General features: G+C 38.7%; 2 protein-coding genes across 8 annotated transcripts; both read right to left on the minus strand.

Annotated features, from left to right (window-relative positions):
- Nucleotides 1-3,514: 3,514 nt before the first annotated feature.
- Nucleotides 3,515-8,607, minus strand: LOC147555634 (serine/threonine/tyrosine-protein kinase HT1-like). Of its 3 annotated transcripts, XM_086663286.1 has the most exons (5): nucleotides 8,463-8,607; nucleotides 8,230-8,347; nucleotides 4,952-6,135; nucleotides 4,240-4,695; nucleotides 3,515-4,059 (listed from the first exon to the last, which is right to left on the minus strand). In XM_086663286.1, exons 3-5 carry the CDS (start codon nucleotides 5,813-5,815, stop codon nucleotides 3,775-3,777), a joined length of 1,605 nt encoding a protein of 534 aa, XP_086519412.1. In that variant the 5' UTR covers nucleotides 5,816-6,135; nucleotides 8,230-8,347; nucleotides 8,463-8,607; the 3' UTR covers nucleotides 3,515-3,774. The 3 variants fall into 3 exon arrangements, with proteins under 3 accessions (XP_086519412.1, XP_086519410.1, XP_086519411.1); XM_086663284.1 differs by lacking the exons at nucleotides 8,230-8,347; nucleotides 8,463-8,607 and adding an exon at nucleotides 6,444-7,667; XM_086663285.1 differs by lacking the exons at nucleotides 8,230-8,347; nucleotides 8,463-8,607 and adding an exon at nucleotides 6,344-7,667.
- Nucleotides 8,608-8,735: 128 nt separating this feature from the next.
- LOC147555635 (protein SPA1-RELATED 3-like) lies at nucleotides 8,736-16,326 on the minus strand. 5 transcript variants are annotated; one of them, XM_086663282.1, is made up of 10 exons: nucleotides 16,145-16,326; nucleotides 13,802-13,948; nucleotides 12,795-13,129; nucleotides 12,512-12,669; nucleotides 11,191-12,166; nucleotides 10,778-10,924; nucleotides 10,356-10,664; nucleotides 10,171-10,230; nucleotides 9,284-9,562; nucleotides 8,736-9,201 (listed from the first exon to the last, which is right to left on the minus strand). In XM_086663282.1, the coding sequence occupies exons 3-9, from the start codon at nucleotides 12,888-12,890 to the stop codon at nucleotides 9,383-9,385; spliced, it is 1,926 nt and encodes a 641-aa protein (XP_086519408.1). In that variant the 5' UTR covers nucleotides 12,891-13,129; nucleotides 13,802-13,948; nucleotides 16,145-16,326; the 3' UTR covers nucleotides 8,736-9,201; nucleotides 9,284-9,382. The 5 variants fall into 5 exon arrangements, with proteins under 5 accessions (XP_086519408.1, XP_086519407.1, XP_086519406.1 ...); XM_086663281.1 differs by lacking the exon at nucleotides 16,145-16,326 and adding an exon at nucleotides 14,429-15,734 and having other exon boundaries at nucleotides 13,802-13,838; XM_086663280.1 differs by lacking the exons at nucleotides 13,802-13,948; nucleotides 16,145-16,326 and adding an exon at nucleotides 14,429-15,777.
- Between the last annotated feature and the right edge of the window lie 5,388 nt (nucleotides 16,327-21,714).

The raw sequence follows: 21,714 nt of genomic DNA on the forward strand, positions 1-21,714 counted from the left end.
TTTGGCTTGTATTTGAATCATATAGTAGTATTTTGTTTTCATCTTCAAAACTTGCTACCCCTCAAAGGTGAATGAAATTTGAAATTTTGAAATGAGTGGAGATCCCTAGAAGAGTTTTGATAGATTAGAGACGTTGAATGTTGTTATGTTGTATTGACACACACAACTAATAGAAATCTGCCATTATTTATTCACAGTAAAATTGGGGCCAAACAACTTTTTAACTCTTCTTCTATTGTCACATCAGTTCTGTTTTTGACCTTATTCAACAGGTACGTACTACAAGTGTCGTTTGGGCTAGACCAACTATTAGATACCCTAGGACAGGCCGGGCCTGGCCATGACTAAGGGGGGTAGTGGATCAAGACATTGGGGGACATTTTCCGTGTTATTCGTTGGGGACATTTGAAATGTCCCCAAATGTCCGTGTTATTGGTTGGGGACATTTTAAATGTCCCGAAATGTCTCCAAATGTCCGTGTTATTGGTTAGGGACATTTCAAATGTCCCGAAATGTCTCCAAATGTCCGTGTTATTGGTTGGGGACATTTTAAATGTCCCGAAATGTCCGTGTTATTCGTTTGGGACACGAATTTGGGGACATTTCAAGACAAATTAGTTTTGGGGACATTTGGAGACATTTTAGTGTAAATTTGGAGAGCTTTTGGAGAGAAAATGTCTCTCAAAATATGGAAGACATTGAGGAAACTTGGGGACATTTCAGTGAGGAAGATAATAAAAATAATTATTATTATCAAATTAGATTAAAAATAATAAATAACATATAAAATATTATCATATTACTGAATTATACTATTATTATATTATTATAATATTATCTTATTATTATATTACTATATTATATTATTATTATATTCACTTATTATATTATTATATTATTATATTATATTATATTATGTTATAATATTATTATTCTATTATAGTAAAAATGATATTATTATCATTACTATATTGTGCTATTATTATATTATTATAATATTATCTTATTATTATATTACTATATCGTTGTATTATTATTGTAATATATTATATTATTATTATATTATTATATTATTATTATATTATTATATTATGTTATTTTATTATATAATTATTATATTAATGTCCACAGATATCTACGGATGTCTATCAATGTCCATAGATATCTACGGATGTCTACGAAAGTCAAAAAATATATTTCAGATTAGTGGTACAAATATATTATTTCATATGATTATACAATAATGATAATATTAAAATAATAAATGTCCACCAATTGTCCATCAATGTCCTCAGATGTCCACGGATGTCTACAAAAGTCTAAAAATATATTTTTGAAATATGAGTACAAATATATTATTTCATATGACAATATTAAAATAATAAATGTCTACCAATTGTCCTTCAATGTCCTCGGATATCCACAGATGTCCACAAATATCGAAAAATATATTTTTGAAATATGAGTACAAATATATTATCATATATTTCATATGGTTAGACAATATTAAAATAATAAATATCTGATGAGATAATAATAATAATAATAATAATAATAATAATAATAACAATAATAATAACAATAATAATAATAATAATAATAATAATAGTAATAATAATAATAATAATAATAATAACAATAATAATAATAATAATAGTAATAACAATAATAATAATAATAATAATAATAATAATAATAATAATAATAATAATAATAATAATAATAATAATAATAATAATAATAATAATAATAATAATAATAATAATAATAATAATGTCCACTACACATTTTGTCCATGGATTCAGTATGTTGAAATGTCCCCGGAACAATTTGTCCGTGAACCAAATTCTTGAAATGTCTCCAAGACATTTTGTCTATTAATCAAATGTCTTGAAATGTCCATAAAGACATTTTGTCTACGAATCAAATGTCTTTAAATGTCCATAAAGACATTTTGTCTACAGACAAATGTCCCGAAATGTCTTGAAATGTCCACGGAACATTTTGTCTCTAATTGTCCCCTAATGTCCCCCGATGTCTTGATCCACTACCCCCCCCCTAAGTCATACTTATGGGCTTTTTGAATTTCCATTTTGGGTTTTTTTTTGTAGATGGGCTGGTCCCGTAGAGCCCAAACTGGATCAGCGGGTTGGGCAGAGCCGTCCAACCTGGATTCAGTATATGGACTCTGAGTCAGGTTCGAGGCATGCTCACAAAGTGAAACGTGTTCTGAGTCGGGCCTGGGTAACATAGTTCAGTTGACAACACTAGTAACATAATCGGGCCTGGGTAACAGGTAATCTATCTGGCAGGCTGATCCTGCTTCAACCTTGGCCCTGCCAAGCCTAGGTTGAATTGGTTTGAGGCCCGCCTAGAACAACGTATATCCCGCTCTCATCAGGAAAGATTGAGTCTGCCTGTAGTGGTAAACATCCTAGGAACACTTTCGTAATCTTTTAACTTGTGAAATCCCTAACGCCTGTGAAAAAGAACTAATGGTGTGTTTGGTTGCAGGATTCCTATCAAAAGTGGAATTTGGTAGGAATCATGAATCCTTGGTCTGTTTGGCTACCAAGAATCCTAGGACTCTTGAATCCTAAGGATTCTTAATTCCAAAATTTGTATTGGACCAAAATCTCACCCTACCCCCTAGGATTTGCTATGATTTTGGATTAATCAACTTAAATTTTAAGCTTAAAATCAACAAAAAAATATTTCTTTCTATAAAATCATTATTTTTTTTCAAAATCATTATTTTTTTTGAAAAATCATATTTTTTCTAAAGACGTTTAAAAATACTCAAAGAATAATAAATGATAGGATTCTTAGTTGCCAAACAAGCCAAAATATATTACTTGAATTCATGAATTCGTGGAATCATGAATCCTAAGGACTCATGAATCCGCGGATTCATGATTCCGCCATCCAAACACACCATAAACAAACCTTAAACAAAATCGGAAGCTAAGCGTCGACTTTAGATATGGTTGATAGCCTTCTAAAATAAATTGACATTATATAGATTAAGGGGTATCACACTGATTCACATAATGATCCAACTTCCAAGGGAAACACAAATTAAAAGAAGTTTGACCCCAAGAATAAAATACAAACAAAATTACAAACAAATTAAATGCTCAATAAAATCAAAGGCATCCAAAATGAAACAAAGGGTTATAATATTTGCTATACAAGTCAATGCTACACTTTTTCAAAGAAAATGTATAACAAGGAGAAGTGTTACTCGATTATCTCCATAAGTTTGAAAATTTCTAGTCAAGGTAATTTCTTGTTTAACACTATTCAACGACTTTAAAGAAAACAATAAAGATAGATTGTCTGCAAACTTGAACTCATTTTCCCGCAAGGGTCGGACAAGAAGGGTGAGATGGGTTTGAGGGCACTACGACCCTTGTCCTATTATCATAGAGTCAAGTTAGCGAAAGACCTAGCATTATTGTATAGGAAAAATGTAAAAGAAAGTAGAAAGTAGAATTGGAGAAGATATCAACTAGCACCATAAACAAGCATAATCTTCATTAAAAAGAAAAGAATTTCATCATTTAAAATCCCATTAAAAACTTTGGGATTTTTGGATCTTCAAATCCATTCATTTTGAACAATGTTTTGTCCATAACAATCTCTTACAAACACAAATTCAATCCATATGTATTGTGTTTTGTGTGTGAGAAAGCAAGTAACATACAGGATTAATGTTTGAACTTGTAGTAGAAAAAACAGGTGATACTACAAAAGCTAAGAACATAGGAAAAGTTAGTAAAATTTCGGTTTTGGTATAGGCGACGAACCATTATTATTAGAAGAATTAACAGGGGCAAGCTTTTGAATCCAATGAAACAGCCTCTTCTTCTGGTCGGGTCCTATGGTGTTGTGGACTAGATCCAATGTGCCGTCTTCTGCAAGAGATGACTCAAATTGCTCCAACACCTTTACAATCTGCCAAAACTCTGGTCGCTTGTCAGAGTTTAGAGCCCAACATTGCTCGATCAGAGCCCGTAAAGCAGGTGGACAGTTCACTGGAACATCCGGCCTCAAGTTCTGAAGGTTTAGATTAAAGAAACCATGAGTTAATTGTGTAACATTTCTCTCTTTTTTCTAATTGAAAATATAAAATTCATCTAAATATTGCTAGAAACTAACTGATGAGACGACTTCATTCCATAAGTATAACATTTCAACATATACAGTATATAGTTAGAATGGTTGCTCGAGTTGTACCTTATTAACGACAGCAAAAGCAGCTTGAATGGGTGACTTATCGTCGTAGGGAATAGCTCCAGCCATCATCTCCCACATGATAAGCCCAAAGCTGTAAACATCGACCTTTCGTCCATAAGTCTTGTGCTTGATCATCTCGGGTGCCATCCAACGATAAGTTCCCAAGTCTTCAGCTAGAGGATCACAGTAAGCTTCTTCACAAGCAATTCCAAAATCAGCAACTTTCAAGTTGAAATCTTGATCAAATAGGATGTTTTCGGGTTTAAGATCCCGATGAACAACACCTTCTGAATGAATATATTCCATTCCTCTAGCAACATCTAGAGACAATGCTATTAGCTTTTCGAGAGGAAGAGACTTTTGGTCAAGCTTGTGCAAGAATGACCTCAGAGAACCCCCGGATAAATACTCTGTTATAATACAAAACACGGGCGGTTTTCTACATGCCGCTACCAACTGCGTAAACATAACGAATTCAGTTTTTCAACTCAATAAGCACAACAATGGAGGAAATCACAATTGAAATATCTCTAGTTTTAGGTTATGTTATGATTATCACAAACGAACGCCTAAATGGAAACCCAAAAGAATGAGTTATCAAGTAATTAAAAAGTGATTAAGTTGCTTGATTCATAAACCCAAATTAAGAACGCAAATATCACAGAAGTAGAGATATCACATTCCGGGTAAGAAAAGAAACTAAAATGGTTACCTTTATGACATTTTGATGGTGAAGACGAGAGAGAAGAGTAACCTCTCTCCGGAATTGCTTCTCCAATCGAGCTGCCATGACTCCATTATCGTCATCATCAGGTTGTCTAATAATTTTCACTGCAACGGGTTGATCATTATAAATTCCATGGTAGAGTCGACTATGAGCTCCAGAAGCAAATCGAAGTCCAAGAAATAATTTCGAGAGATCAACAGTCCATTCATCTGCAGCTTCAACTGCCCTAATCTTTCCACCTCCACGATCGAAGTACTTAGCCCATGTTGATTCTTTACGAAACTTATTTGATTTATCAGAAACTTTCATCGAAGATAAATGTCTTAGGATACTATTAGTAGACGATACCGAATCGGTTGACGAGAAACTATTGTGGTTTGAATCATTTCTAAAAAACTTTCTAGTAGGTTTCTTTTCGCGTTCTTTTCTACTAGGACATGGAGTTGAGAATCGCTTCCGTTCCATTTGAGCTTCTTTAAACGATTCAGACATGACAGTTTTATGAACAGGGGATAAAGATCTCTGTTTCATGAGATTTTGAGGACTAGGACTCCTAAAGGATCCTAACTTTTTACTAATAGTAGTTGAACCAGGCTTAGATATCGATCTGAGATCAAGATTAGGAGGAACAATATGCAAATCCGGGTTCTTGAGAAACCCTGATTTAAGAGTAGTACTAATTGATCCAGAGGTTAATTTCGATCTGGGATCAAAATTAGCTGGAAGATCTAAGGGAACAGGTTGAAATCTCCTCGACGGAGAAGATGGTAATCGTGAAAAATCTAGTCTATGATACACAGTGTGAGAGAATTTGGCCCTCCTAACCCAAGAGTTTGAAACTTCCTCCATTGGCCTTAATCCTCTCACACTAATCCCTAAAACCCCAAAATACCTAATAAGATTCAAATCAAATCATTTTTGTTTTTCTTCTTCTTATGGTTCTTCTCTTCCAGTTGAGTATCTGAACTCACTTTTTCAGAAATCTCTAAGATCAGAACAAAACTCATATCCAGAATCCCTTCAAACCTATTGAAACCCATGGATATTCAGAATTTTCATACCCTCTTTTCATCTCTGTTACCTAAATCAGATATGCTTTATCATATTAACCCTAAATCTTCATCTCCGATAATTCTTCCAAGTCTATCTATAGCACATTCATCAAAATCCTGAAGATTACAAAAACTTAAATAAATAAACAAATCTTACCCAAAATCAAAAAGCAAACAAAAAGCAAACAAAAAAAAAAGAATCCACTAAATAAACAAATAACCATGATTAATACTCCATTAAACCGAAAGGAATATCAATTATTGAACCCAAAATAATCCAAAAAATATCAAGTTCCAAAGACATTATAAACAACAACCCACCCACCATTTTGAGTTCCAGAAGAAAATATTCAGATCTGATAAGCAAAACAAAATCAAATCAAATCAACAAAAAAAAAGAAGAAGAAAAAAAACAAAACCCATACCTCAATCAAACGTGTATTTGTCTTTGCATGTGATAGTTCATTTCTTCTTCACCTCTCTCTCTCTCTCTCTCTCTATATCTCTAGTTTTATGGAAGGTGGTCAGTGGGATGAAAAGTCATTTTCTATAATCTTCTTGTTCATTCTGATAAAAACTGGATCTTTCGGGGACAATACTAAACAAAGGAGATCCTTTTCACAGTAACAGAAAACCCATACATCATACTTACCGTAAACGTTCAAAATACTAGTAGTAAAATTTCAGACGTACCCACTTCCTCTTTTATTCATCAAAAATGATGATTCTAGGAGGAAGGTGGATCATTCATGGCGGGTCCCCATGAATAAAATTCATTAAAGATAAAGAATGGGTTTTTTTCTTTTTCTTTGATTGGTTGAATTTTCTAAGGGTGAATATTAATTATGTCGGCTGAGATGTATATTATCAATTAATGAATGAATGAAGAAGAATCAAAGTTTTTGCTGTCAGAGTAAAGAAATCTATATAAAAAGTGTGAAAAGAGAGAAAAACCCCAAAATAAGATAAAAAACAATGAGTTGTACCAGATGTACGGGTTAAACAGTTAAGAGTGAGATTTTAATCCCACTTTTTAGTTAAAAAATGGAAGAAAACACACAAAAAAGAAAAAAGGACATTATTCTAGGGTTTCTATGGTCAAAATGACAATTGAAACAGCCTGTGTTTGTCTTTGTCCATGAAACTAGAGGTTTATGTTGAAACATGTAGAGCCATATATGTTGGAGTACTTGACAGTGAATATCCACACTAATTAGGGTGGGAACAAACCCGTCGTCACGGTATCGAATCTGTCTATACATGTGGGACGTCTCACGTCTGAAGCCAGAAGGCAGGTAGTCCTCGCCTGACCCACTACGATTAGTAAGTGGGGCTCGGATGTTGGAGCCTACTCGAACCTAGCTTGATTTAGCTAGCCCATATAGCCCAGCCACTAGCTTGACCGGAACCTCAAACAAGCCGCTTCGAGGCCCCTCATAGTTATTTCGTGCCTTACAGGTGCTTATAGATGTTGGTCATTGCATCCGAGGATCACCGGCTGTCAGATCTAAAGATCCACGACCGTTAGATCTTTAGGATTAAGGTAGTTAGCGGAGTACCAATAATCCCCTTCATCCATGTATAGCCTTGGTGTTATATTCATTGTCCATTGTTGTGATCTTTACAATTCTAATACCATCAACCAATCCCTGCAACAACAAAAAAGAAAACAATCTACTGATAAACTCCAGATCCTCATGATATGACGGTCATCTTGTTTATTTCCTATATTTGGATTATCTCTCGTAATTATGTAGGTTTATCTATCATAATAGTATCTATGCGACACTTGCCCCAATACCTAGGGTCAGAAATTACTTTTTTTCCCCTTCTATCATGTACTTTATTTTATTTATAATTGGTATCTAATTTCTTAGTAGTAGGCCAAAGTTGACTCTCACTCCAATCCACCCACTAACATTGAGAAAAGAAACCTCCAAACTTCTGGAATTGGTTTGAGGGTTGTTAGTCCTTAGACATTGACCCGCCCTACCATGGTTTCTGGTTTACAATCCACATCACAAGAGAAAAACCTAATTTGTTTCTATTCTAACTTCCTCTATTTTTATTATCCAAAAAAAAAACTCGAACTTGAACTTCAAATAGGCAACATATATTATATATATGGTGGGCTCAAAATAGCATGAATGCATGAATCTAGCCTTGACGAAAAAAATAGAAAATCCCATAAGGAACTTTGATAAACCATACCGTATTTTAAGAAGCTGTCTCCTTTCAAAAGGTTTGAATATCTTATCTTCTGTCTCGTGACGAGAAGAAAATGCTGATGTATTTCCTTGTTTAATGATCGATATATTTATATCCTTACCTTGTATATCACGAAAACAAAATGCTGATGTATTTCCTTATTTAATGATCGATATATTTATATCCTTGCCTTGTATATCACGAAAAAAAAAAAAGATTATGCATGCTGAAATTACCTGGATAATTGACATGAGAAATTTACGAGTAACTCAGTTCCTATCATGTTCCTGCACGAACCTGTAAAATCAGATGAGATGATTATAAAAATGTCAGCAATCAACCCATATGTATACTCCAAATATCACCAAGATGTAAGGCTGTTCTTCGAGTTGCATCAATCCAAGAAGTTTGTGCCAGATATAAAAACTAAAAGATAATGTGAAAACCTTTTCCACAAGCAAGATAAAAAGTGGATCAAGGATATCTTCTCTATAAGAACAAAACCCATCTGAATTATAAGTGAATATCTTTTCTTATATCGTCAAGAAACATCGGTTACAGGAAAAAGAATTGAATAGAAAAAGTATACAATTATATAGCTTTTTCGGCGTCCAGATAGAATTGTTCTCAGTACACACAGAAGATAATACAATAAGACATATACAAGGAAGAACACAAAAATGAGAGCTAGAGAAGTATATACACATCTTAACTAGCTCGTACAAGTTCCGACTCACTAAATGGGTTTCAGAGAATTGAAGAAAATTTAATCGATATTCAGTGCTAAGTTAGTTAAATAAATATCCAAATGGGTAAAAGGTGGTATACGAGTATACGTTACTCAGTTGTGTGGTGTTACAACTCATTAACTTAACCAAGTTGGCAAGGTGGAAGTTTAAGTCCTCTTTCATTATACAAAGAATTTCAGATGGTAAAGAATACAATCCAAGTCGTAGAGCCGATTCCAGCTTCGTCCTGATCACAGTCCAATAAGTCAGATTTTAAATTGGAGGTTCAAAATTTAAAACCGATATTCAGACACATTTATGTTGCTTACCCTCTATTTGTCGTTAGAACTCAGTTGGTCTAATTCTGCAGGTTTACGATTTTTCTTTTGCTCTCCCGGACTTATTTCATTCCACGGAGACGCACCGTATCAATCCATCTCCAGAAGTTTGATATTTCCTGTTGAATTGGCGGCAAGCAAGGTGGACTGGTCTCGCCAACAAACAGATGAGATGAATGGCTCATCTACTTCATGACATGAGAGTGGGTCGGTGCTGTTGAATCTGAAAGATAATACTGGCATTGGAAAAGCTTTATGGTAGATGAAAACCTGCCATTAAAAGATAAAGCCATCGTGATAAAAAAGACAGATGAGTAAAGATAAGTAAGCACTAAAATTATTTGGAGAAAGAATTGTTCATCGTTGATGCAATCATGCAAAGATAAGAATTGTCGAAGAATACAAAATTCAAAACAGCTTAAAGTCAGATTTTTATTGTTTCATCAAAGGATATATTCCCAGTTTCCAAAATTTATCTGTATCAACTATGAAGTCTAAATACCAATATTAGCTTACCGGGAAAACTAACTCTAACTTTTCATGACCATGTTGGCATCAAGAGGCATTGTGCCGCCATCATCTTGTTCTTAAGTCTTAACTCAAGGACAGAAATTCTAAAGTGAAACTCAAAATAGAAAATCGAAGAGGAGCAAGATTCAGCCGAATTAGTACTATAAGTAGCATAGTTGCTGCTAATTTTTTAACAGCAAATAGGTTAACCACGATTAACATCTGTCTAGCACAATTAACCTCGCACGCCCATGACTTATATATTACAGGTACGGAATGACCTAGAAAGAGTAATACTGTTACGATACGAGTCAATATAATACATCGCATAACTAACGTTTATCTTGAGTTGGCATTTTATGTAGTACCTCATTAGTTTCCGAGCCTGTAGCAATGTAGCCATCATATATAGATAAACCAACGAAATTCTGCGGCCAAACAAAATTAGTGTAAGCAGCAATAAACTAAGCCAGATACAAGCAACAGAGTTCATAATGAAAAGGTACTCGTCCAGTAACCCAACAAATATTATAGTAAAAAAATAGACGTGGACCTTTAAATTTGTGTGCGCAGTGAATTTCTGGAGAGGATTGTCAAGTACTCGTGATGGACATGACAAATCCCAAAGCCTCAGTGAATTATCCGTAGATCCAGAAACAAGAGTTGTTGAATCAACATACTTAACATAGCTCACAGTTTTAGTGTGCCCAATTAAGGTACTTATAGGAACTCTCGTGTTACGAAGATCGTAACAGTAAACATTGTGGTCAGCCGAACCAACTGCAAGTGAACATGCCAAATTTGGAGGGAACTGAACACAGCAAACGTTGGCCTTCGTTTTGATAGTACCAATACTTCCTTTCTGAAATTCAACCAAAATAAGAGAAACAACTTTTTATACGTCCAAATATAATAATGACAATTAGATTAAGACATTTCAACTCTTTCATCCACCAAATTCAAAAATAGTCTTGCCTGATTGATATTCCATAGCTTGACAGTACCATCATCACTTCCGCTAGCCAACTTTGTAGGGTCCACCACTGAGTAGTCGACAGACCATACACGCCGCTCATGCTCCCTCATCTCCAAGAACACTTGTCCTCTCGTAACATCCCATACCTAGAAATGGTTAGATATACTTTATTATATTGCAGATTTGGTATATCTAACTTTCGAATATAAAAAGAAGGAAAATTGGCCAAAAGTCCATAGCTTTTTTTACAAAAATGACCGATCAACTTTATTTAGGCTTCAGCTCCCTATGTAAGGTTCGAACAAGCTTGCACATAGTGAGCGCATTCCTAAAAGAATAGTGACACCGTGACACGTGTTTATAACCAAGACTAAGTGAAGAACAGTTTACTCGTACAAACAGCCTCCCGTACCTGCACAACACCGTCGAAGTCACTCGAAGCCAACTGACTCTGGATGTAACTATTCCAACAAATACTGCTAAGCTTTGACCTATTAGCCATCTCAATTACAGGATAATGAATCTCTCTGTCTTCCTTTAGGATCATGTTGCATTCATATATTTTAATTTTTCTATTTACACCAGCTGTAGCAAAAAGGTTTTTGTCACGGTCAAAACTCATAGAACACACTAAGTTGGAAGAGCTTAGCAAATCCCCTTGTTTGAGTTCGGCCTTCACTTTTAACTTGCTATAAGACAGGTATTTGCACAGGCCTTCAAGGAATGGATTTATCCATCCGATTTTTCTAGCTTCACTGCTCTGTTCCTTGTACACCAAGTTATCAACTGAACTTCCTTCAGTTGTCGAAATAGGCCCATTACCATCCCTGCTCATCTGAGAATATCCAAAGGCGTGTTTTTCTATTGGCTTGCTTGCCCTCGATCTTGTCGAAAAATAAGCCGACTCAAGTTGTTTAAAGTTCTTCATTAATCTGGCACTTTTAGACACGACACTTTCCCACTTCTCTGAGTCCTTTACTGCCGTCTTCAGCTCACTTACTGGTTCATTAGATTTCTCTTCAGCATGAATTTGAAATTTTGGTCTGCAGCGTTTTCTGGGCAAGAAGCCACTCAAATCCTGATAACTTACAGTCTTCACTGGAGGGTTGCTCCCAGTCTGTAAGGCTAAGGAATCATCCTTATTCAGTTCCTGACCGCAACCTCCATTTTTCTTAAGAATCAATTGCTGATTCAGAATTTCAATGTCAGAACAGAGGCAACGAATGGCATCATGTAACTTATAAGCAGATTCTTTCTTTCTACACTGAACTTCCAAAAGGAATTCTAGAAGCAAATCATGTTCTTCTATTTCCTCCTTTAGCTTCATAGCAGCTTCAAGTTCTTTCGAATTGTCTGTTGGCTTGAGGAACTCATTCTGTACTACCTCACTGTTATATGCAATAAGAAACAAAAAAAAGTGAGTTAGAGGTCTGTGAAATATAAAGAACACAAAAAACAAATTTAGTGTGCAATATAGCAACCATTAATCGCACTAATCATCTCGACATTTTAACATGGGAGAAGTGATATTTTATCCCAAATGAAAAAATATGAACAGAAACCAATCACCAAAGAAAATGTAATTATAAGAAGAGGAAGGGAGTATGTTATGTACACAACCCAAAACTGATTGGAGTCTGTTCAAATTTAGCCAATACAAAAGCAGAATGTAACTACAAAACATAAAGGAGGCCAATGAAAGATACATCAATATAGAGACAATGTAAACTCACATCATCTTCGGTCGAGTATCTGATTGGGGGTGTAATAGCCACAAGCAAAATGACGCTTCCTTCGACCAATTCAACAGCAAATTTGGAGGCAATACTCGATGTCTCAGATTATACATAGTTCGCAGCTTTTCGTCACTTGAGATAAATGTGCAAAACAACTATATACAACAACAGACACGTTGGTTTAAAAATTAATCATCAATCATTAAAATAAGCTTAACCTATCGACAAACCCAACTTATAAGGTCTAAGCAGATGAGGAGTGCTATATTTGAGTACAGACCTCGAAGAAAAGAACCCCCAAACGATAAATATCTGAAGAGAAAGAACTCGGGGCTCCAGCAACCTCTTCTGGACTAGTATACCAACTATTCTCCATAAGCAATATTTCCTTCAACTTCAAATTTTTCTTGGAAATTTCTACTTCCTCGACTTCACTACGATCGTCTACCTTGATGTTATCTGTCTCTCCCGACTTGGAAGCATTTGAAGTTAATATTACTGGACTAGATTCTTCATGATGGCATAATCTACTTTTACGCTTAAGCAAATCAGAGAGAGAAGGTGAAGAAGCCCACTGGCCCTCTGCAACTTGATAGTTCTTAAACACATCTTCATCTGATTTAAAACCAAAACTAGAACATGATGAGGACTCAATGAACGAAACACAATTAAAAGCAGATAACATAAAACACGAAGGTCTAACATTATGAACAACATTGCCTTGTGAATGTGCTAAATTCACAATCTGGACAATTTGCCTAAATATATGTAAACATTCAAGGTGATCGATAGATCGTTCTGTTCTGTCCAACCACTGTCTTAAACTAATATCGCCCTCGTTGCATCCAAATTTTTTAGATACATCTCTTAAAACACCTAGCCTTTCTCCATCAATTGATTCAAGCATTCCACTTGAACCGGTATAAGCATTCAATCTATTAGAATTGTGAGATTTCTTCAAACCAGACTCCGACGAACCCTCCATTACCATCAACAACAAATCCCTAACACAAATTCCTCATCAAAAATCTAAATGTAAAATACTATTCCAAAGTGAGAAAACAGAAATTGGGAATATGAGATTCCAACCATATGTTCCTCAAGTAAAGAACAAGACCAATTCCAGTAGAATCTCATTTTGTTTTCCAAAATGGGATAAAGACAACAAATGAACTATTGTAGAAAAATGGAAAACCCAACTACCCTCATTAAGAAGCATTCAAACCAAGCAATGGAAATAGAAATAGAAATAGTAAGAGAAATGACTTTAGAGAGAGAGAAAAGTACCAAAAAGACTATCGCATGCTCCAAACCTGAAAAGAAACTGAACCACACAACACAACTTTAATAACACATTCGACTTTTCTATCAAAACTCCTCAGCCTCACAAATTCGAATTTTCCCCAATGACAAGAAATCATCACTCTCTCTATGCTAAAATGAAAAACCCACATCATTAATCATACAAAGAAATCAGTAAATAAGAGATTGAATTTTATCTCAACCCTAATTTGGGTGATTGGTGTTAATTTCTTTTTGGGTAATTTTTCATAGGGTTTATAAGTAATCTCCTTCATTATCTTCTCTCTCTCTAGATTCTTGCTTTATTCCAGTAGAATAACGTGGCAAAACTTCATCCGCTTGAAGTTTTTCAGTATACGTGTATAAACTGTAGATTCATAAACTTGTGTCCCAAAAATAATGCTTTTAAGTTTCAAAATCAAGACAAATTGATTCTGATCACTTCATCTCTAGGTTAAATTCCTCACGAGGAACGAACAATATCAGATTTCATATGCTGTTACTACTGTATAAGAGATTAAACGATTAAAAACCCTAAAATTTGTCTTACTGACTTATCGCTATAAATGGAAAACAAGATTATATATGATCAGATGATGTACAAGTAATTACCAGATTGAATCTTCATTAAGAAACCCTAGGTTTTCGAATTCCATCGTATTCTTGAAATCTCTTTACTAGATTGAATCGCGAACTAATTTGCTTATAATTACTTCTTTGAAAGTTTGAATCCTTGAGTGAAATTTGAACGGAAAGGGAAGTAAATTTAGGACTGTAAAAAGTACATTGATCAAATTTTGGAGAATTCTTCAGTATCTTTGTTCGTAATATGGATATGGAACTCCTTAACCATTAAAAAAAAACCTAAAAAGGTTTTCCCGCAGTAATTTTACATTGTTGAAAATGGTTATCCTTTGTGCCCAAAGTCCTAAGCTACCTCTACTTTATTTAGGCCAGGGCTTTGGGGAAAGCAAAATAGTTTCGGGGTATGAAATTTTAAAGGGAATAGGTGTAATTTTAGAAATTTTCTGGGGTAACAAATTTTAAGGGGAAATCAAACATTGCTTCTTCCTCTTCTTCTTCATCCTCTTCTTCTTCTTCTTCATCTTCAATTCCGGCCACCATTTCCGGCCACCACCACCACCATTTTCTTCCTCCTCTGCCATTGGGTTATGTAGATCTTTGCCATAGTATGTGGAGATTACAAGGATCTTTGGTTGTATCAAGAGCAATTGGCGATCGACACTTGAAGGAATGGGTAACAACAGAACCAGAAACTAACATTCTTAGGATTAACCCAGATTGTGAATTCCTAATCTACACATGAAGGCTTAAATTGAGAGAGAGAAAGGGCGAAACGGCTGAAGCATCTTCCACTTGGTCCGACGAACCAAGAGTAAGTAGTCCGATTACAGTCTGAAATTTCTTGAATAAAATGAAATAACAAAGCTGATTTTTTTTTTCTTTCTTTAATTATTGAAGGTGGTGAAAGATGGGTGGATAAAATCTCATTCTTAAATGGGTTTTAGGTTAAGAAAAAGTTGGGTAAAGCATGATTGTTTGTAAATACCTAGCAGCAGGAACTATAATAAGGCGTTTCTTCTCCACTTGTTCTTCTTCTTCTTCTTCCTATTTTGAGAACAAGCCATGGTTGTTTGTGGGTTTGGACAATCCTGGTCAGAAATACCAAGGCACAAGAAACAATGTAAACTTCCTATACCCTATGCTTCATTCCATCATTTGTGCTCATTCCTTTTCATCTTTGAAACCCCTTACTAACTAACATCAATCTATCTATATCTTTATTTTTGGTTGAAGCAGGTTGGGTTTGAGATGATTGATTCATTTGCACAATCCCATGGAATTTCTATGGATACAGTTCATTCATTGTAAAGCTCTCTTTGGGCAAGGTCGGTTTGATTTCCACTACTAATTTTGGATTAATTTAAGCCTTCATGTGTAGTTTCATAAACATAAAAAAAATGATTGAAATTGCTTTCCTTCAACATGTTGAAAATTTTTGCTTTCCCCCTAACATTTAGAAAATATACTGGTCAACTAAATTTGACCAGTTTTTTACAAAGTCTTCACACCCCGGAAACTATTTTGATTTCCCCAAAACGTTGGTATGTTCAACAAATTCTCCCCATTCCCTTCGGAATTTTTCTTTTTTATTAAGGGCCTTCGACATTCAAACTTTTTTTAGAGAGAGAGAGAAAAAATAAAAAAAAAAGGTTTTTTAGAGAGAGAGAGAGGAGTGTGAGTACATCACCAACAACTTCTCTGAGAGCTTCAACAGTCAAATATTGAAGTTCATCAGAGACAAACCTTTGTGCAAGATGATTGAAATGTACTGGATGATGGTTATGTCATCTATATATAACCGAAAGATGAAGGCCAGGGGATGGAAACAAGATGGATTGGTACCAAAAATGGAGAAGGAGTTGACAAAAAGGAAGGAGAGCATTAGGGACTACATTGTATCACCATCTGACTCAACTCTTTGGAACGTTTCTATACCTAATAGGGCTAGGTGGCAAGTAGATCTGAACTTGAAGACTTGCACTTGTTGTGCATGGCAGATCTCTGGTTTGCCATGTGTACATGCACTGGCTGTTATAGTGCCTAGGCGGGAAGATCTGACTAAGTAAGATTTATTTTCCCTATTGAGCCCCTTTCCTTATGTTGAGATTTTGAACAAAGTGGCAACTTATACTATGTTATCTTCTGTTCATATATAGGTATTGCAGTCCCTTCTTCACTGTTGAAGCCTTCTGGAAGACGTATAACCATCGAGTTATTCCAATTCCCGATGAATCAGTGTGGGGAGAGAAATTTTTCCTTTTTGGCCCTTTTTCTTTTTAGCCCCCTTTTCCTATTTAGCCCCTTTTCCTTCTTAGCCCCTGTGGACGGGTAGAAAGTCACACGGTTAGAAGGATCGTCGGGTGGGCACCAGCAACTAGGCTTCGGGCCTTCAAATAGACGGGTTGACGGGCAGAAGGTCGGTTCTGGTAGCCGGGTAGACGGGTAGGCAAACGTCAGAGAAGGAAACAGCTACTGTCGGGCTAACGTCAGGGTGGAAAACGGGTACCAGTAGCCTGTAAACCTGCACAAGGGAAACACAACCGTGAAGTCCAAGGGGGCACCGGAGATGGTGTCGGCCAAGGACCCTCCGACGGTCAAGTCAGTAACTTAGTTCGATGTAATAAAGGGAATAAACCGAAGGTAGAGTTACTATTGATGGTAGAATCGTTGTAGCGTCGGGGTGGCACGACTCGTAGAGTGGCCGGAGCTCGGTTCTACGGAATGGGGAGTTGTGGTAGCTTCTGGACTACTTAAACAGCAGAGTAGACTTCTGGTTATAGAAGAGTAGGATTCTGCTTGCGGAAGAGTAGATCTCTGCTTGTGGAAGGGTAGTCTTCTGCTCACAGAAGGATAGACTAGCGGAGAATGAGAGAAACGAGAAGCCTCTAGCAAGTTCCGATGTGGTTTCGTGGAAGCTTCTAGCCGGAATCTCTGCCTTAGGCTAGCTTAGACCAGAGATCGTCGGGGTAGGTGATTCGTAGCCGGAGCTTAGTATAGAATGATTGAAGTGATCGGAGTAGACTTCTGGAGTGCTAAGTAGAGAATAAGTAAGTAGTTTTCGAGTGAGAGTCTGAACCCTTTCCAAGAGTGAGGCTTCCTTTATTTATAGGGTGTAGAGGATAGTAACCGCTCTTGGAGACGCAGGGTTGTTGGATCCGCAATAGTAGGATCACGCTAGACTGCTTCCGTGGCCGTTGATCTCTTGAGAGAGAAGGGTAGCCTTACGATACTCGTCGCCCTAGCCTGTTCGTTGCCAGTAGAAATAGTCCACCACTCCCTTAAAGTAGCGCAAGACTCGGTCTTCTACCATGACCCCAACGTGTAGCAGAATGCTAGGATTGGGTTGACCCAATCTCTAACAACTTGGCCACGTGTACGCACAACTAGCTAGAGTGTGGGTGGATCGTCATGGTAGACTTTATCTTGGCATGCCAGGAGCGTGGGCTTGTGTAAGCTTGCTTAGAATTTCTGGGCTTGCGAGGCGTGTTGGGCTTTCGGTGGGCTTCCTTGCTAGACCATAGAGGCTACTGAAGGCACCCCTCTTATGTTACACGAGGGTGGGCGCATAAGGAAGGCCCAATGCTGTTTTTTGCCAATACAGTTTGTCCCCCACTCCCTTAGTTAGTGAGTGGCTGACTTAGGGAGTAGTTGTAGCTGAAACTATTGAAATCGTGCCCGGAAGCTTTGTATCGTTGTTTCGTTTTCCCGTGTGGTACGCCGGAGCGTTTTGACATGAATCGGATGGAGCGGCACCGTAACTGGTGGGCAGCGAGTCAAGGAGGCGTGTAATTGGTAGAGAGACGGATGCCAGAGCGTTGGCCACGTTCGGGACGCGGCAAGTCAGGGGAGAGAGATGGTCGGGTTGACCGAAGGAAGAGGAGCTGAGGCGGGCAGGCGCGTCCTGCCCTGCAGGTGCGCGCAGGGCAGGCGCGTCCTGCCCTTCAGGAGCGCGCAGGGCAGGCGCTTCCTGCCCTGCAGGTGCGCGCAGGGCAGGCGCTTCCTGCGCTGCAGGTGCGCGCAGGGCAGGCGCGTCCTGCCCTGCAGGAGCGCGCAGGGCAGGAAGCTTCCTGCCCTGTCCCGAGCAGGTTCCTGTCCCGAGCCTCTCTTTTTTTTTTTTTTTATTATTATATATATATATATATATATAATATATGATACGTATATATTGGAGAAGGGTACCTGAAGCTTTTGTTCCCGGATCGTTGGTTTGGTTCGACAAGTAAGCCGGTTCGGCACGTGACGACCAGTGTCGTTCATTCGACCTTGAGTCTTCGCAAAATTACTCCGCCAAGTTCTGCTCTTATTGGTGGCATCTCGTCCATGACGCCTTTGAAGGTTCTAGACGAGCCGTGTAGCAATGAGACGTGTCGGACGACGTGGTCCGCTTAACTTACTTTTCGACTCATATATAAGGGGATGAGGGGTCTTGGACCCTTGTGGTTTTTTGGAGTCATTTTTGGAGTGGAGTTTGGAGAAAAAGCTAGGAGAGAGAAAAACTTGAAGATCTTGAGGTAATCTTCGAATTTTTCTTCAGCGTTCTTCGTGTTCTTCGTATGTTGGTAGAAAAACTTATATTTTGATCTCCTCAACAACAATTTGTAGCATGTTTTCCGTATTTTGATCTTGTGGTAGCGTAGGGTTCCACCAAATCATGTTCCTTGCTTGCTATGTTAGTATAGTGAACTTGGTACATGCATGCTAGAAAATATGTAACGGCGGGGTAGAATCACGCCAGGCTTGTGGTAGCCGTGCAAGCTAGGATAGGATTCCACCAAATCATGTTTCTTGCTTGCCATGTTAGTATAGTGAACTTGACACATGCATGCTAGAAAATGTGTAACGGCGGGGTAGAATCATGCTAGGCTTGTGGTAGCCGTGCAAGCTAGGGTAGAGATTTCTTACCATGACTATGTGGGCTAGGGTAGCCATATGTTTGCCTTGCTTTACTCTTATAGTAGAATTCGGCCAAATTGTGTTCTCTGCGTGCTTCGTTAGTGTAGCGAACTTAACATATCCATAGGAGAATATGTGTGGTGACGGGGTAGGACCACGCTAGGCAGAAAACGTGTAACAACAGGGCAGAGCCATGCTGGTCTTGTAGTTGCCAAGTTATCTAGGGTAGGGCCTTGTTGCCACCACTGCGGGGGCTAGGCTAGGTCCTTGGTGGGAGTACCTTATTCTTACTCGAACGTGTGCTCCGTAGGATGGACGAACGGGTAGGCGACTCTTCTAGTGAGTACGCTGGGGCTTCGACACAAGACGGGGTTAGTTCGCGTGTTCCTGCCGGGCGACCTGTGGTGTTGATAAACCCTCCATCTGCTATTACCAACACATGTTTGAAGAGAATCAGGAAGAAATATAAGATACCTAAGGATGTGAAGCTTAGGGCTCCGGGGCCGTCTGAATTGGTAGACGGTGATACGCCAGGTTGGGTTGCTCTATACGAGCATTGCTTCGAAACTGGCCTCCGGCTTCCAATCCCTACTCTGGTGTACGACATCATTAGGCGATTCGAGATTCACCCGTCCCAGCTGATGCCCAATGCTTGGAGGGTTCTGCTGTGTCTCGACCAGTTGGCTGGGCCTGGTAGGGTATTGCATGGAGAGGATGTGTCTGCATTTTACTTCCTGAAACTCGACAAGGGTCGGTATCAGTTTCGCATTCGAGATGGTAGGACCCATGTGGTGACAGGCTTGCCTACCAGCGAGAGGCGACGATACGACCGGTACTTCTTCGCGCAGGGGCCTAGCTTGTTTGGTGGGCGTGACGTGTCGTGGATGCCTCCGGGGTGGAGACTTGCTAGTGAGTGATATTTATTGTTTGTTTGTCGATGTTGACGCGAGTTTTGTCGTTTCCTGCCTTACCTGGTCTAACCGTGTTGGTTCATGTAGATAGCGGGCAGGGCAACGAAATTGACTTTGTAGCACGGGACGCTGTTAGGCGTTTCGACTTCTGCCTGGCTCTTAGCCCCATCGAGAGGCATTGGGAGGTCATACTTGGCCATAAGAGAGTTGACGAAGTGACCCTTGGTATGCGCTTTATCCTTTTTGCATCTCGTTGTTCTGTTTTCTTGCTTTTGGTGCTTTTAAAGTAGTATGTGCTTACTTTCCTCCAGAGGACGTTATGCCGAAGAAGAGGTATCGTATGCCCGAGGTTCCTGGTGCTAGAAAAGCAGCTGCTGCAAGTACGGCAGCGTCACCTCCTCATCCTCTGCGCATCCGTCTCAGGCCTTCTGCCGCTCCTTCCCCTTCTGCTGCAAGTGCCGAGCCGCTGCCTATGACCGTGGCTCCCTCGGCGGGTAGCAGTGGCAGTGTGGAACATTTCGAGGTGTCACCCCCATCGTCAGCACTTCACGATTCTTCTTTCGTGCCACAGGTGGTCCCTCACTTGCTCATGGAGTGGGACAGGCCAGGTTTTAGGGAGATGGGGTATGGCGGGACCATGGAGTGGTCTATGACCCAGGCTTATCGGGTTTGTATTCCTTCTTTCTTACTTAGGTGTGTTCAGCATTCCTCGTATCGATTTGTCATCTAACGCTGTGTTTTTATGTGCTTTCGTCGCAGGCTTTGTCTGGCATGGGTCATGCTAGAGATCTTCAAGAGGAGCAGATTAACGAGTGGAAGCAGAGATACCATGCAGAGCATCTTCTCGTTGAGGACAAATCTCGCCTTGCTGAGGAGCAGACTCGTCTTGCCGAGGAGCAGGCTCGTCTTGTCGAGGAACAGAGGCGCCTTGCCGAAGAGTTCAAAGGCAAGTTGAAGGTGAAAACAGACGAGTTCGATGAGGCGGTGGAGGATCACGGGGCGCGGGTACAGATACATGCAAGGGGCATGCTTATGCGGGAGTACGTGGCGGGAACGCACCTTACCGACTGGGATCCGGCTGGCACGATTGCGCTTCTTGACCAACAGGAGGTGGAGGATAGGGCGATCGAAGAGGCAGAGCAGGCTCAAGCTAGGGCTAGAGCGTCGGGTAGTCGTGCCCGTTGAGTTGTGCTACCCTTGGGCTGGCTTCTTCCACTGAGCGGTAGTTAGATTTACTTTCTTTTGCTTGCCCATGGGGCTATGTCAGGAATACTGTGTCGTTAGTTTGTGTTAAACTTAGACTTTCGGAGGGTTGTAGTATCCCTCGTTGCCCATGGGGCGTGCTAAACTTTTGTGGGGTGATTCCCCTTGTTATTCTAACTTCTGGGTTTCAAACTTAAGAATGAAGCTAGAATTGCTTTAACGTTTATTGATGACTTGCGAATTTAGTAATCATTGAGTACAGTAATTCAATAAAAAGTGCAACAAGTGTGTAGTAGGACAAACAGT

The sequence above is a fragment of the Eschscholzia californica genome, unplaced genomic scaffold (assembly GCF_041429995.1).
Source record: "Eschscholzia californica isolate CP2 unplaced genomic scaffold, dmEscCali1.0.p SCAF_2, whole genome shotgun sequence".
In the NCBI taxonomy this organism is placed as follows: Eukaryota; Viridiplantae; Streptophyta; class Magnoliopsida; order Ranunculales; family Papaveraceae; genus Eschscholzia; species Eschscholzia californica.